At 37.0% G+C, this 17166-nt stretch overlaps 1 protein-coding gene across 2 annotated transcripts in view; it reads left to right on the forward strand.

Moving 5' to 3' along the window:
* Positions 1-17166, forward strand: part of PIBF1 (progesterone immunomodulatory binding factor 1) — a 233993-nt gene that overhangs the window by 47246 nt on the left and 169581 nt on the right. For both annotated transcript variants that reach the window (XM_017523632.2, XM_037736793.1), the window contains exon 9: positions 1006-1131. In XM_017523632.2, coding sequence (XP_017379121.1) covers positions 1006-1131 — 126 coding nt within the window. The remainder of the gene's footprint in view (positions 1-1005; positions 1132-17166) is intronic.

Genomic DNA, 17166 nt, shown 5'->3' on the forward strand with positions numbered 1-17166 from the left:
GGGGTTTCACCATGTTGGCCAGGATGGTCTCGATCTCTTGACCTCGTGATCCACCCGCCTTGGCCTCCCAAAGTGCTGGGATTACAGGCTTGAGCCACCGCGCCCGGCCCCTTGAATTATTCTTATCAACATACCAGAAACAAACATGCTAAGTGCAGTGGCTCACACCTATAATCCCAGCACTTTGGGAGGCCAAGGTAGGAGGATTGCTTGAGGCCAGAAGTTTGAGACCAGCCTAGGCAACATAGCAAAACCCTATCTCTACAAAAAAAGCTTTTAAATTAGTGAGGCACAATGTCAAGCACCTGTAGTCCTGCCTACTCAAGAGGCTGGGACAGGAAGATCGCTTGAGCCCAGGAGTTCGAGGTTACATGATTGCATCACTGCACTTCATCCTGGGTGACAGAGCAAGGCACTGTCTCTTTAAGAAAAAAAAAAAAACTAGAAACAAATTTTACCTTTAAGAGTTCACACATTCATAATTTTTTCCTAGCCCGTAGTACTTTTTCATACCCTATATAATACTTTGACTTTGCTAAAAGATCGCCGTGTGGCTGTGGTTGTCACGCTTGAAAGGAAAGGATTTGTAGACTCAGAGTCATTTCAGTTTTATATTTTTGTTAATATTATTCATCTCTCAACAACCATCATACCAGATTATTATTTTTAAATGAAGGGCATTCTCAATTTTTTATTCTCAGCTATATGCATTAAAACTACTAGCAAAGTGTTTCAAAGATGAATAATTATCCAACGTCAATTACTGAGATTTTATATAGTAAGTAAGTCTTTTGGAAAATAATGTTTAACAGGTTGAAATCTTAAATCATACTTGTTAGGAATAGTATTTTTAGAATTGTAAAACTTTATACTTAATAGTTAAGTTTTTCAAGTAACATAGTATATAGAGCATACTTGATAAAAGATATTAAAATCTTATATAAAGTGTAAAAGCCTATTTGTTTCAAAATAAAATTTATTGCTTTTCCTTTTGATTCATTGCAGAGACCATTATAAAACAGAATATGAAAATAAACTACATGATGAACTAGAACAAATCAGATTGAAAACCAACCAAGAGATTGATCAACTTCGAAATGCTTCCAGGGAAATGTATGAACGAGAAAACAGGTAAAAAAAAAAAAAAAAAAAAAAAAAAAAAAAAAAAAAAAAAAAAAAAAAATGCTTGTGTAGTGTTATATTTATCTTTGGAGTTTATAGAAGCTTTATGAAATTAAATGCTATTTCTGTTAGATAATATCTTTTTTATAATACCTTAAAGAAAACTTGTCATAAATCTAAATATAAATATAACGTGAAGATTAAAGTTCTAAAGTCTTAGAACAAGATTTACTAGACTTTAAACCTTTTTGCTCTGGTATTCTGTTGTGTCTTTTTTTTTTTTTAACCCTTGTGACTTCTCTTTTTGCATTTGCTTCAGTTCAGATTGAGAACAGTTCTTCCTGTACTATACCAACAATTTCTGCTGAAAACTTTAAAACTAGAATAGTAATTTGAAATATTACATATGCCTCATTTAGCTGCTAGCTCTGAAAGATGTCACATTAGGTAATCCTGAAGAAACATCATTTTTATTCATGCAGAGATTAGTAAATATTAGGCTCTTGTAGTTAGTGATTGGCAGAAATAGGGGGGAACAAACACTATTTATTTCAGTGGCAGTTATTTTTATACCATTATTATAGTTAATATGGCTTTTGAAAGATTATACTTTAATGAGAAAATTATTTTGAAGTGGACTTAATTGTGATATTAGTTTATCAGCACTGATTTGCTCATATGATATTTTGATTGTTGTCAGCAAGGCTTTAAATCAGACTTAATCTATAATAGCATTGTAACATGTCATTTCCCCTAGAAGTATAGTAGCAGAAAATTTGGTATATCCACCCCTTAATTCCAGAGAAAAAAGCTGCTGTATTAATATCGTATGGGTAAGGTGGCCACTACTATAAAAACTGTATATGTAGTATTATCCTTTGGTAGTAAATTAGCAAAGATATATTTTTTTAATTACTGTTAAATTGTTAATACAGCAGATTGGTAGAGGTTTTTATCCTAATGCCTCTGAGGTATGATTTTGTTCTTGGGCTTCTCTGTTCTTGGGTAAAAATGTTTGTGGTGATAAGGGAGTAGATACACAATTTATGACAGAACTATTTTAGGATGTTTGCTTAATATGACTTAGTAGAAAGTCATAAAAAATCAAATTATTAGTTGCCTCATAAATTTGGCATGCATAGATCTTTATCTACCTGTTTGATCTTTTTTTTGAGTCTGCATAGAAGTATAGGCCGAAGGAAATTAATAGGAACTTCAAACACTGAGCACAAAAGAAATGATTCATTTGTGTATTCAACAAATACTTTGTGATTTTACTCTTCCACCTATTTTTTCTATTCTTCTCTTATTTGCGTTTCATAATAATTGTGTTATATTTATAATCTAGGATTATATTTTCAATGAAAATGGCAAATAATTTCAAAATATAAAAATTCTAAGTGATCATTCAGTACTGTCTTAGCAGTAGACAAATTTAAAATATGCTTTGGGCACCACCAAATATATATGTTCTTTAAAAATTATATATTTCTTTAAAAATGTTTTGACATATTAATTTTTAAAATAATATTTTTTATTTTGGGAAAAGTAAAAACACTTCTGCATTTCTTTACACCTAGTTTTTTTTTTTTTTAGTATTTGAGTATCAAATTACTAGTAGGAGCACCATAATCTTTTCTGTAAGTAAGGCCTTTGAAGTCCTAAGCTAGCCTTCATATCTTAAATCCTGAGAAAATATTGTTCCACGTAGCTCAAAGAAATATTGTACCACTCTTTTAATAGCATTATTTTTTAGTTTAGTTACGTTATGATTGCTCTTTTTTAACCATATATATGTTTGCATATATATGTATAAAATAAAAGATGTTCAGAGAAAATTTTCTAGTGTTCATTTAATACATAATTATAAAAAAGTAGAACAATGTAGCATTACAGAAATGTCCTTGAGACTCTTCCTATTTAACTCCTTTCTTCCATAACTGCTATTCTGTTATGCTAGTAACTTCCTTGCTTCTTATACTTCTATTACCTATTTTACCAGTAAATATGCATCTCTTTACAATAGTGTTTAGTTTTTCATATTAGTATCATACAAATGTAATTATATATTACATATATTTTTTGTGGCTTCTTCACATAACCTTATGATTTTAAGATTCATTTGCTTTTGCACTTAGTTGTCCCTTCATGTTCATAACAAAAGTATGACAGTTTTATGAATGTACATGCTTAGGGCAGCAGAGTTATTAAGAGATTGGAGAGAGAATTCCAAAGACATTCTTTATCTTTGGCAAAATTTCATTTGGTTTCAGCCCTACATTAAGGAGGATCCTGTACCTTGTGATTACTTGCTCTTACAGTTCAAAATGCAGACTAAAAGAAGAGGTATACACCTATTATATGCTAAGTTTTATTTTGGAAAGTTTTATATTTGCGTCCTCATGTAATTTTCAGAGCAACAAATTAATGTTTTTAGCAAATATTTATTGAAACCTACTGTATGCCAGCTAAATTCTAGATGTCACAGATAGTGGTGACCTTTGTCTTCACAAAGCTGGTAGTCTAATGGAGAGTAAAGACGAATAGAGAAACAATTATCCTAAGTATGATGATGGTGACCAAAATGATAGGATAAAAGATGAGACCATCTGTGTATCTAACCTAGCCTTGGGAGGAATTGGGGAAAACTTCATAAATGAAGAACTACCCATTTTGACTAAAACTACTGTTAAAAGTAGAACTTCAGACAAATTAAATAGAAAGTTTAATTGAGCAATGAATGGTCCGCAAATCAGGCAGCCTCCAGAATCACAGCAGATTCAGAGAGACTCCAGGAGTGCCTTGTGGTCAGAACAAATTTATAGACAAAAAAGGTAAAGTGATGTACAGAAATCGGAAGTGAGGTGCAGAAACAGCTGCATTGGTTATAGGTTGGTGTTTAACTTACTTGAACACTCAGCAGTATAGGAATGATTGAAGTACGGCTGCTGGGATTGGCCAAGACTCAGCTGTTGTTACAGGCGCGTACCCCCAAGTTAGGTTTTCCATCTTGTCTGCCTATCAAGCTAAGTTGCAGTTCATCCCTAAGGACTCAAATATAGAAGTACAGAGTCCTTCTTAGGCCATATTTAGCTTGCTTTAACACTGAGAACTAAGGAAGGGAAAGGAATTGGGGAAATGAATGTATAGCATATATAAAAGTCTGGAAGTAGGACAAAATGAAGTTTTTTAAACAAACAAATTAATTTCGCATGGCCGAAGGATAGACTGAGAGGCAGGGGGTTATAAGAGATGAAACAGAAATGGGAAATGGGCCCAAATAATGCATTTGGACCATTATGTAAGACCTATGGGGAACAATTAAAAGATTTTAAGAAGAGGCATGATACGATCACTATTTATATCAAAAGGTTGCTGCAATGTAGAGAATAGATTGGAATGGCATAAGCCTGTTAGACAAAGAAGCTCTACTTTTAGAGGTTATTTCCATTATCCAGATGAGAGGTGATAATGGAACTGGATTAGTAGCAGTAAAGATGAGATAAATGGGCCAGGTTGGGAAAATGTTTAGGAGATAAAACCAACAGGACTCAGTGACTAGGTTGGATTGGTGGGATGAGAACTCATCCCACCAAGGATGTCAGTGAGGTTTCTGAATTAAACAGCTGCATCGATAGTGATGCAGTTTGTAAAACATTAGAAAATACAAAGCTTTAATAGGAAAATGATAAATTTATTTGTTTCACTTGAAGTGTGTGTGGGATAGCCAAATAAAAGAGTTGACTATAGAAGATTCTGAGCCTCAAGAGAAAGATGTGGGCATTAGAGAGGCCTGTGGTATAGGTAATATTATTTCTGTTTTACAGATAAGTACTGTTGATTCTGTGGTTCAGTTCTGTTGTGGATTTAATAGGCTTTTGCTGAGTGATATAATACCTTTAAAATTTGTGGGAAATTTCTATGGTTATTCCCAAGCAATCCACATAGCTGTATAAACTTTGGTATGTAATCATTTTGAAAATTTTCTAATTTTTTAGCTGTTTTTGCAGTTCTTAAAAAATCTTCAAATTTGTTTATCCCGTTATAACATAAATGTGGTTGGTGAGGGTAGGTTGGTAAGACTGTGTGGAGAAACAGCCAACAGAGCCATTCCTTGAAGGAGGCAAACTGAAAGCAGATGTCCTTGTCTTTAGTGTTCTTCTGGCCCCTATCCACGTAAAAATAGACATTACCTAAACCAGGGGATTTCTGGGATTGGGGCTGCCATGTAGATGCCCCAGCCAGCCACAGGACTCAAAATTGATCGGGTATATACTGAGGTTAGAGTGGACAGTTGCCACCAGGTGGTGCCAAATTTCACCCTGAGCCCAGATGAATTTGAATTGCACAGGACACCTAACTAGCTAGTTGTACAGGCTTGACTTTATCATTTTAATCTCACAGTAATTCAACCTGTATTTTATGTGACTGAATCTTTGGGGATCATAGTTTCTTCACTGTGGCTGATTTAACTGTAGTTAGAGCCTGTATTATACTAATCTTCCATACAGTAAAAAATAAATTATAAATTATTTCTTTTGAAATCTTAGAACTTAAAATGGCTAAAGAAAGAATTTTAATATTTTCTGTTATAAAACATGAAATTCATAATAAGTTTACACATTTAGGATTGTGTGTGTGTGTGTGTGTGTGTGTGTGTGTGTGTTTAGGTAAATTAATCTTTGGCCTAAGATGTATAATTGTGTTAATTAGTGGTATTTTATCAAAGTGTACTGTTACGAGTTGAAATCGATGAAGTACTTATACTTGCATGTTTATATTTAGTCTCCTTACCTCTCCCCCAATAAACATTTTTTTTTTTGAGACGGAGTCTTGAACTTCCAGGTGGAATGCAGTGGCATGATCTCGGCTCACTGCAACCTCTGCCTCCTGGGTTAAAGCGATTCTCCTGTCTCAGCCTCCTGAGTAGCTGGGATAACAGGTGCATGCCACCACGCCTGGCTGATTTTCATATTTTTAGTACGGACGGGGTTTCACAGTGTTGGCCAGGCTGGTCTCTAACTCCTGATCTCAGGTAGTCTGCCTGCCTTAGCCCCCTCAAAGTGCTGGGATTACAGGTGTGAGCCACCACACCCGGCCCCAACAAACATTTTCTAAAGAAACTGAAATAACAACTAGTGAAATATATTTTGCCTTTAATTTGCTTTTTTTTTTTTTTTTTTTTTTTTTTTTGGGACGGAGTTTCGCTCGTTACCCAGGCTGGAGTGCAATGGCGCGATCTCGGCTCACCGCAACCTCCGCCTCCTGGGTTCAGGCAATTCTCCTGCCTCAGCCTCCTGAGTAGCTGGGACTACAGGCACGCGCCACCATGCCCAGCTAATGTTTTGTATTTTTAGTAGAGACGGGGTTTCACCATGTTGACCAGGATGGTCTCGATCTCTTGACCTCGTGATCCACCCGCCTTGGCCTCCCAAAGTGCTGGGATTGCAGGCTTGAGCCACCGCGCCCGGCCTTAATTTGCTTTCTATACTTTGGAAGAGATATTAAAAGAATACTTTTTCTTTTCTCTTCTTTAATACGGAAAAGGCATGTGGGACTTAACTCTATCCAGTATTGGTATCTGACCTGCAGTCATTCCAGTAGTTCTTGAAGTTAAGGGATTGAGAGAAAAGAAAGAAGGTAGAAGATATAAAGACTTAGGAAAAGAATAGATACAAGCAAAGAGAGACCTTGAATATTTAGATACATCAAACATACTGTAGTTGAAATTATAATATGTATATATGCTTTGGCCCAGTCTGTGAATTAGGCTTTTTGTCTTTTCTATATTTTCTAGCTACTTAAAATGCCACTTTGGAACTGTGGGAAATCAGTGAAAGGTACTACAGTGCTGAGATGTAGTATATAAATAACTCCTTGCTTAGTAGGTTTTATGTGACTGAAATGTTATGGACCCTCTTATGCATTTGGAAATAAGACATTATTCTTTGAGTGGGAGTAAATTATGAAAGAGATTTGGATCAAAAGACTGAACTTAAGTCCTGGTTCTCCCACTTGCTAGCTCAACAGATAAGTCACTTAATATCCTTGAAGTTTAATTTCCTCTTTTATAAAATGAGCTAATAGGCCGGATATGGTGGCTAATACCTGTAATCCAGCAGTTTGGGAGGCTGAGGTACATGGATTGCTTGAGTCCAGGAGTTCAACCAGTCTTGGCAACATTGCAAAACCCTGTCTCTCCTGAAAATACGAGAAAATTAGCCATGCATGGTGGCACGGACCTGTGGTCCTGCTACTCAGGAGGTAGGGGAGAGGACCGCCTGAGCCTGGCAGCTCAAGGCTGCAGTGAGCCAAGGTCATGCCATTTGTACTCCAGCCTGGGCAACTGGAGTGAGATCCTGTCTCAAAAAATAATAATAACTAACTAATAATACTTCTTAGGGTGGCCCGTGAGGTCTAAATGAGATAATATATGCAAAAAGTACATTATAAATCATGGTTTATAAATGATATTTTGGTACCTTATGCCTATGTGAAATACTTGAAGAAATGGTTTTTTTATCTGTTATGTTGACAATTTAAGGAAAATCATCATTATATATAAGTCAACTGATAATATTATGGGATTACTTATCATTAGAAGATACTAATACAAAATATATATTCTTAAGCGTTTCTGACATAATGTAGAGGGTCTACATGCCATTCTTTTCCATCTAATTTTCTCCATAAGATGACTAGCTTATATGTTTCCTAACTAGGTTATGAGATAAGATAAAAGGAGATAAATTCAGCTGGTTAAGTTTTTCCATAAAGTAAAACTACCTTTATTTAAGGTGATCTTGTTACTGTAAACACAGAAAGAGCTATTCTGAATGACACTATAAAAAACATAATAACAAAGGCATTCATTATGACCTTGATGCAGTACAGAATCTGGAAAATAAAACAGCTTTACAATTGTTCAAAAGGGGGTAGACAATAGAGAAAAAGAGATCGAAAAGATGCTTTTAAGTGCAACAATTAGTATCACTTTAGTGATTTTATTTTCCTGCCGTATCAATAAAAACTATCTTGACCACAATTTATCTTCCAAAAGTACTCAAGAAGAAACTTAATGATATAAACTTGAAATTTGTGTAGAATCTTAGAGTGATATTAGACAACTTTGAATCTTGAATCTATTTACAAAGGTTAATTGAGTATATGTAAAGCATTACAATGGTGAATTGAACTAGTGTACAGAGGTTCCATTCATCATTTTAAAAGTGTAGGTCCTCATTAATGTTTAAACAAACAAACAGACCTCTTTTGTTCATATCTTACCAGATATCTGCATAATGTTTTAATTTCTTCTATGGAAAAAATTAATAATAATCACTTTGTCTTTTCAGTTAAATAATTCTTGAATATATGGCTCTGCAGATGACTCTTTCAGCATCTTCTCAAATATGTTAAATTTTTGTTATCAGTTATCTTTTATTGTTAACTATATTCTTTACACCTGTAGATGTTTACAACATGTGTTCACTGCTTAATTAATAATATTTAAAATTTCCAAGCTTTATAGAGTGTTCCAGATATGAAGCAAAGTAAGTTCAGGTTGCATAGGAATTTAGATTTACCTGTGTGGTATAGTTCATTGTGTTGTAGGAGAGGCTGGTAAAGTAAGATTGGGCCAGATTTTTAAAGGTTCTGTTGTCAGTGGGGAATTTCCAGAGGCTTTATAGTAGGAGAGAAACATGACTTACTCATTTTTTGTAACTACAGTTGCAATGTGGGATGGATAATAATTGAAGAAAGCCTAGAAGCAGGGAGATCACATAGGAGGCTACTGCACAGTTTAGGTGAAAATGAGAAGTAGAAAGAGAAAATAATGGATGAATTTAAAGAATATTTAGGTAGGAGAATTGGCAAGATCTGGTGATTGACAGGAAAAGAATATGAAGAATGACTCCAGCTTTTCTACTTCAGTAGTCTCAGAGCGATTGGTGATAAGGCATGGCCATTAGCTCCAGAATGCAGACAAAATTTAGAAAGGAAGAAAATTAATTTCTGATTTTTTTTTTTTTTTGAGACAAAAGAGTTTCACTCTTGTCATCCAGGCTGGAGCGCAATGGTGCAATCTCAGCTCACTACAACCTTCACCTCCCAGATTCAAGCGATTCTCCTGCCTCAGACTCCCAAGTAGCTGGGATTACAAGCAAGCGCCACTACGCCTGGCTAAGCTTTGTAGTTTTAGTAGAGACGAGGTTTTACCATGTTGGTTGGGCTGGTCTTGAACTCCTGACCTCAGGTGATCCACCCTTCTTGGCCTCCCAAAGTGCTAGGATTATAGGGATGTGCCACCGTGCCTGGCCCAATTTCTGATCTTTTATAGGTGTGGCAGCCCTGACCAAGCCCAAAAGTGCTTATCTGAGATCACATAGCTTATTACTAGAGATGTTTGTCTGCTGTGCCCCACGTTTCACTTCTGTTACCCCTCAGAGTAGCAGAAGGGGGCCCTAAGCTGCTGAAGCCCCTCTAATGGTCTTCTCTGGTTTTCCTAGGATGCCATTAAAAATACTGTCATTTTCGACTGGGCGCAGTGGCTCATGCCTATAAACCTGGCACTTTGGGAGGCCAAGGTGGGCAGATTGCCTGAGCTCAGGAGTTTGAGACCAGCCTGGGCAACATAGTGAAACCCCATCTCTACTAAAATACAAAAAAATCAGTCGGGTGTGGCAGCGTGCCCCTGTAGTCCCAGCTACTCAGGAGTGTGAGGCAGGAGAATGGCTTGAACCCAGGCGGAGGTTGTAGTGAGCTGAGATTGTGCTACTGCACTCCAGCCTGGGCAACAGAGCAAGACTCTGTTTCCAAAAAAAAAAAAAGATCATTTTTATTTTATGCAATAAAAAACTTGAGGAAACTGTTGTAATTATCAACCTTTAAATAAACATGGTTTCATTTAGATGTTCATATTTAGGTAGCATACTACAATAGCTACTATTTGTTGAGTACCTATTATCCATCAAGCATTGTACTCAGCACTTTACATACATTGTAAAAAAGAATTAAACACATTTTATGAAGTTTGGGTATTAATATCCCTATTTTACAAGTAAGGAAATTGAGACATCAACTGTGATTTGCCTATAATTATTACAAATATTTTGTTGTTATAAACTGGATACATCTGAGTCTGCAATGCAGTGCACACACCCATTTAACTGCTCAGGGCTATGTAAACTGATCAAAGATTTCCTATCAAAACTATAATTTTGAAGGTAGTTTATTTAAAATGGAAACTCTGTCTTTGTAAAATTATTATACTTTAAGTTCTGGGATACATGAGTAGAGCATGCAATTTTGTTACATAGGTATACACGTGCCTTGGTAGTTTGCTGCACCCATCAACCCATCATCTACATTGGGTATTTCTCTTAATGCTATCCCTCCCCTATCTCCCCATCCCCCAACAGGCCACAGTGTGTGATGTTCCCCTCCCTGTGTTCATGTGTTCTCATTGTTCACCTCCCACTTATGAGTGAGAACATGCAGTGTTTGTTTTTCTGTTCTGTGTTAGTTTGCTGAGAATGATGGAGAAACTCTGTCTTTTAAGAGAATTTGCAAACCACATTCCATGCTTGAGGGCTGAGTATGTATCATTAGAACTTTATAAAAGAATTTATAATTATATACATATATACATACAGATAAAGTCTCACTGTGTTGCGCAGGCTGGGTCTTGAACTCCTGAGCTCAAGCAATCCTCCCCTGACCTCAGCCTCCCAAAGTGCTAGGATTGTAGTTGTGAGCCACCATTCCCAGCCAAGCATTTATAATTTTTGAAGTTAGCAAACAGGCCTTTATTTTTCTTTTCTTTTCTTTTTTTATTTTAGTTTATTTTTAAGCTTTGGGATATAAATACAGAATGTGTAGGTTTGTTGCATAGGTATACATGTGCCATGGTGGTTTGCCACACCTATCAACGGGTTATCTAGGTTTTAAGTCCTGCATGCATTAGTTATTTGACCTGATGCTCTCCCTTCCCTCGCCCCCTAATCCCCAACTGGCCCTGGTGTGTGTTATTTCCCTCCCTGTGTCCGTGTGTTTGCATTGTTCAACTCCCACTTACGAGTGAGTATATGAGGTGTTTGCTTTTCTGTTCCTGTGTTAGTTTGCTGAGGATGATGGCTTTTAGCTTCATCCATGTCCCTCAAAGGACATGATCTCATTCCTTTTCATGGCTGCATAGCATTCCGTGGTATATATGTACACATTTTCTTTATCCAGCCTATCATTGATGGGCATTTGGGTTGGTTCCATGCCTTTGCTGTTTAAATAGTTCTGCAATAAACATGCATGTGCATGTGTCTTTTTATGTAGAATAATTTATATTCCTTTGGGTATATACCCAGTAATGAGATTGCTGGGTCAAATGGTATTTCTGGTTCTAAATCCTTGAGGAATCGACACACTGTCTTCGACAATGGTTGAACTAATTTACATTCCCACCAACATGTAGAAGCATTCCTGCTTCTCCACAGCCTCGCCAGCATCTGTTGTTTCTTGACTTTTTAATAATCGCCATTCTGACTAGTGTGAGATGGTATCGTATCTCACTGTGGTTTTGATTTGCATTTCTCTAATAATCAGTTTTGTTGAACTTTTTTTCATGTTTGTTGGCCACATAAATGTCTTCTTTTGGGAAGTGTCTTTTGCCCCCCATTCTCCAATAGAGATGTTTTTACTAAAGCTCCTAAGACCTTCATGTTGGTTTAGATGAAAACCTACTCGAAGATTTATAATGAATTTGACCAGGACTGAGTATAGTTTCAGATCTATAGTAGTTATTCAGTTAACTATATCTAACAGATTCATTCTGTTTCATTTTGATATGTTACCTTTTATTCTGTCAGCTACTTTGTAAACCTTAACACATTAATGGACTTAAGTGTTTTGCATTTTGGTACTTAAATTTTTTATCATTTTTCAACCATAATTTGGGTTCATTGTTTATCGACTGTGTGCCTAAGTTTTCATATCTAGAAATGAAAAAAAAAAATCTGCTTGAGCACTGTTTTTAGTCCATTTTATGCTGCTGTAACAGGGTACCTGAGACTGGGTAACTTATAATGAACAGATGTTTATTGGCTCACAGTTCTGGAGGCTGGGAAGTCCAATACCTATGTGCTGGCATCTGGCAAGGGCCTTCTCACTGCATTATCATATGACATAAGGCAAGATGGTGGGAGACAGAACAAGGGGGAGCCAAACTCACCCTTTTATAATGACACCAATCCCACCCTTATGGCCTAATCACCATTGTCAGGTGCCACTTCTTAATACCGTTACAATAGCAGTTAAATTTCAACATGAGTTTTGGAGGGCAGAAACTTTTAAACCAAGGCACCAGCTATAATAAAAGAATAGAAAAGTGTAACATTTTCACTCAGCAGTGATCTCAAAAAGTTTCTACTATTAAAATGTATAGCTCCTCCAAAGAAATGCTTTTAAATAAGATTTCCACTTTGCTTATTTTGTTTTTATGTCCTATTCATTAACTTTTCAGTCATCTAGGATAAAGGTAAAACTATCAGTCATTGAATAGAAACAAGATAATCTATTGCAACCTTTCTATTTTATGCCATCTTAAAAGCAAAGGCATCACATATGGAAATGAGCAGTTTTATGTTGTGTCCAGGAAGACTTTGGAGGTAGAGGTGATAAATTCACTTTTCCTATAAATAAGCTTGTCATATAAAACAGCCTATTTTAATCCTTTGTTGTTCTAACTAGAAAAATATATTTACTTTTATTAGCCAAAAATATTTTTACATGAAGACAGAAGAAAGAGATGATTGCTTAGTAGCGCCTGCTGAGCTCTTCCAACACCCTTTTTTTTCCTCACTATTTATGCTTGGTAAATTTTAAGTTCTGAGGCATTAGGGATGTTTATTCAGGCTGAGATGTACTCCTCGCATTGCCAAACACTGATTTGATACTGTTAGAATTTCAAAGGTTCCTGAAGTTTTTCTCATTCTTCTGACATTTTTCTTACCACTTTTCAGATATAAATTTAGATTTAGCCTATTGGTACTATGAAATTTATCATCTAGTACTAGGAAAATACATTCTACCCTGTATGGTAATGTTGTTATGAATGTTTTGTTGTGGGGTTTTCAAGTTTTAGTTGTGAGCTACTGTTGAATAAACTTCTGTGTATTAAATTATCTGCTGCACAAATGACACTATATTGCATATGAACTATGTCTATTTTATTATAATATTAAAACCCTTTTATTTAAATGATTAAGAACTTCTTAAGTTTCTCATTTACATGTTATAATTTAAGTAACGATATCTTTTGGTTTGTCTAAGAAAGTACTGGTTTATGCCTGTTTCTCTGGCATAATTTTTAATAGCACCCTTTTTTATTCTAAAATGTGCCCCAGGTTAAAAACTACATTATTTGAATCATTCTCTAGTTATAAAAGTAGGATACTCACTTTCCCTTTGCATTTCACATAGTATTGATTTAAGATTCCTTTTCTTGGCCGGGATTGGTGGCTCATGCCTCTGATCCTAACACTTTGGGAGGCCGAGGAGGTCAGGAGATTGAGAACATCCTGGCTAACATGGTGAAACCCCATCTCTACTAAAAATACAGAAAATTAGCTGGGCATGGTGACACATACCTGTAGTCCCAGCTACTCGGGAGGCTAAGGCAGGAGAATCGCTTGAAGCCAGGAAGCGAAAGTTGTCAGTGAGCCAAGATTGTACTCCAGCCTGGGTGACAGAGCAAGACCAAAAAAACAAAGATTCCTTTTTTTTTAATCTTTCCTCTCAATATGTCTTCCACTCACAATGTAGGGTGGATGGGACATATACATAAACTGTGTGCATATGGAAGATACATAGGTCTGCTGAGAAACAACATGAAAGAATCATGAAAAACACAGTGTTGGAATTTAACATTAAATTTATAAAAGTATTTTAAGGATGGTATATTCAGATTTTTGTATCTTAAAACACTTGTTTGATCTTTCTTTGTTATAATTACATTTGCTTATACACTTAGTTTGGTCTTACTAAAACTTGAGCTTCATTAGCTTGTACATGCTACAGATAACTTCTATCAATTCAAGTTTCTCTTTTGAAAAACATTTGAATTCCTGTAATTTGGTCATTTTATTTCTGTTATATCTTCTAATGCATTTAACGTTTAGAAATGGATTACTTATTAGCTATATGAAAGTTACTGTCTTATCTGCGGAAGGAATACATCTAGTATTTTATCAAGTTTATTTTTGAAAGAGCATGTTACATACTGTGAGCCATGAAAGCTAATGTATAATATATTCACAATTCTTTCAAGGCCTATTTTGATTTCACATCTTTTGGTGCCTTGAGGTGGTCATATGAATCTCAAAATATCAGAATTTCTCAAGGAGAAAACATCTGTGAAGCAAAGGAAATTTTAAGAGGCAGCATAGTATGATTCACAGCACAGACTCTGGAGCCAAATTGTTTGGGTGCCCATTTGGGCTCCGTAGCATACTTCCTGTATGACTTTAATACTTAACCTCTTTGCGTTTTAGCCTTATCATTTGTAAAATAGAGGTAATGATAAAACTGCTTTGTGGGATTATTGTGACAATTAAATGAGTTATGATATGTAAAGTGCTTAGAATGGCTTCTGGCACATGGTAAACAGTATGCTTTTACTATTATTGTCAGTGGAAGAATACATTCAGTTTATTTCTCTCAGACTTCATATGAAACATGTGAATCGATAACAATAAAGAAAGTATGTATTTGTTCTAAGGAATTATGCTGCTTTTTGCTACAGTATGCAGGTTGTGGACTACATCTGGAAGGTGTGGTACTTGATAAGGAGATTGGGTTTCTGCAGAAATGTTACCCACAAACACCTATGAGAGGACCTATTGGGAGAAGCCTTAGCTTCTTCTCGCCCATTCCTCAGTTCATTTCAGCTTTCTCTTTCTGAATTGCTTTACCTATCTGTCCTTTAAGGCCCAACTTACATGTCACTTTTAAAAAATGTTTCACTTTATTCACCTACCTCTCTTAACTCCAGTAAATAATCAACTCCTTCTCTTTGTGGACCTAGAATTTTGTTTATGCTTTAGTACTTAACATAGTATCCTCTAATCATACATGAACATGCCTTGGCATAGTACCCTCTAATCATACCTCCTTTCACAAGCCCTGATATTAGCTTGTTCTAGGTTTCATTTTATTCTCTGTGTCTTGTTTTCATTTCTAATGTCTCTTGTTGCAAGAAAGGAAATGGGACTGAAGCTTCTCCATCTACCAATTAAGCATTCATGATTCATTAGTACTGTAAATGTGATCTACTTGGAATTCTGCTGCAGAAATAACATATAGAATAATGAGGCTATATTTGAGAAATGAAAACTGAAACCAGTTTGTGGTGATTTGCTGACTAAAATATTTAGATCATTTAGAAAAATATATATATAAATGTTTAATATAGTTTGAGAATTTTATGCTGTCTAAAACATTAATTTTTCATGTTTCAGTTTGTTTGAGAATAGAAAATTTTTGAAAGTTGTTGCAATCAGGATGACATCAGAAAATAACATGTCATTTTGTGATAGCTACTTCAGAATGCACTTTCACTTAGATAACAACCCACAAAAGTAGTTTATTCTCTTTTCAATAAGAGTTACCTATACTCCAACAATTCTAAAAAGTCTATTTTATTTCTGGCTTATAAACTATTTTACTGACAAAGCTCAAAAGGTTGACACGTTTCAAGTTTTAAATTTGTTGTTAATATTGATGGCAGCAGTGGCCCATCTGGAGCAGCTGCTGTAAAGACACCAGGGCTCTACTGAACCAGCAGGAGCCAGAAACAGGCAGAAACCCCGACCCCTTCCTAGTTGGAGGGGCAGGAGCCCTCCCAGGTGCAGCTGCAGCAGCCCAGCCACAGCAGCAGACCCAGGCATTCCTACAGTCTCGTGGGCCCAGAGAGCCCCCTTTCCCCTGCAGGCTGAGAAATACCTGCTCCTGCTGCCTGACCTCTTTCCTCTCCCAGCACACACTCTGATTTCCAAGTAAAGTTGAGGCCAAGTCTGGGCACTTGCTGGTGTGCCTGCTCTTGGGGCAGTGCCGCCACCACAGCCCCCTGCCACCTCAGCCCTTTTTGGACTTTGCACACTGACAAGCACGGGAGGGAGACGTGCCAATGTGGGGAATGAGGACAGCTTAGTACAGGTCTGCAGGCACCTTTTAGAACCAACAGCCTAGGTACCAGGGTATAGCTGGTTGATGGCGCCAGAGGCAGACAGGCTCCTGAGCAGAAAGGGGCAGGTCCCTGTTGAAGCCCCACCTGAAGCCAGGGATAGCCTAGAGCACAGGAGCTGGGCTGCCAGTTTCACAGACTGGAGTGAGAACTTATGGTGCTTTTGTCTCCCAACCCACCCATGGCCACCTATGGACCAATCAGCTTATACTTTCTCCCCACTGGAGCCCACAAAACCCACCCCACCTCCCCAGACACTCAAGTAGACATCTGGACAATCTGCCTGCTTAGAGAAGCTACCCACTGTGGGTCTCCTCTTAGGCAAGAGCTGAGGAGACATTGGGATCGTCTGCCTGCAGATAAGAGCTAACCAATCTGCATCTCCTGAGAGCTGTACTGTCACTCAATAAAGCACCTCTTTGCCTTACTCTCCAGTTGTCCATGTACCTCATTCTTCCTGGACACAGGACAAGAATTTGGGACCTACTGAATGGTGGGACTGAAAGAGCCGTAACACAAACAGGGATGAAACATGTCTCTCACTCACCACATTGCGACAAGGAGAGAAGTGGGAAGGAGAGAAGAGCTGCACCCCTTCAGAGATCCTAGACCTAGGAGCTGCCCAAACAAGGGCTGTGACATCTCTCTCGGGCTCTGCAATTCCTGGTGTCTCTAAGCTTCGGGGCACCACTGCATTCCCTGGTGTCAGCAGTGGAAGCTGCTTACAGTATGCCGGTCCAGTGGCAGTCTCACAGGGAGCCTGGATCTGGCCCTGGAGCTGCCTTTCCCACTACAGCCAGCATGCCTGG

This window comes from Cebus imitator, unplaced genomic scaffold (assembly GCF_001604975.1).
Source record: "Cebus imitator isolate Cc_AM_T3 unplaced genomic scaffold, Cebus_imitator-1.0 Scaffold29, whole genome shotgun sequence".
Taxonomy (NCBI): Eukaryota; Metazoa; Chordata; class Mammalia; order Primates; family Cebidae; genus Cebus; species Cebus imitator.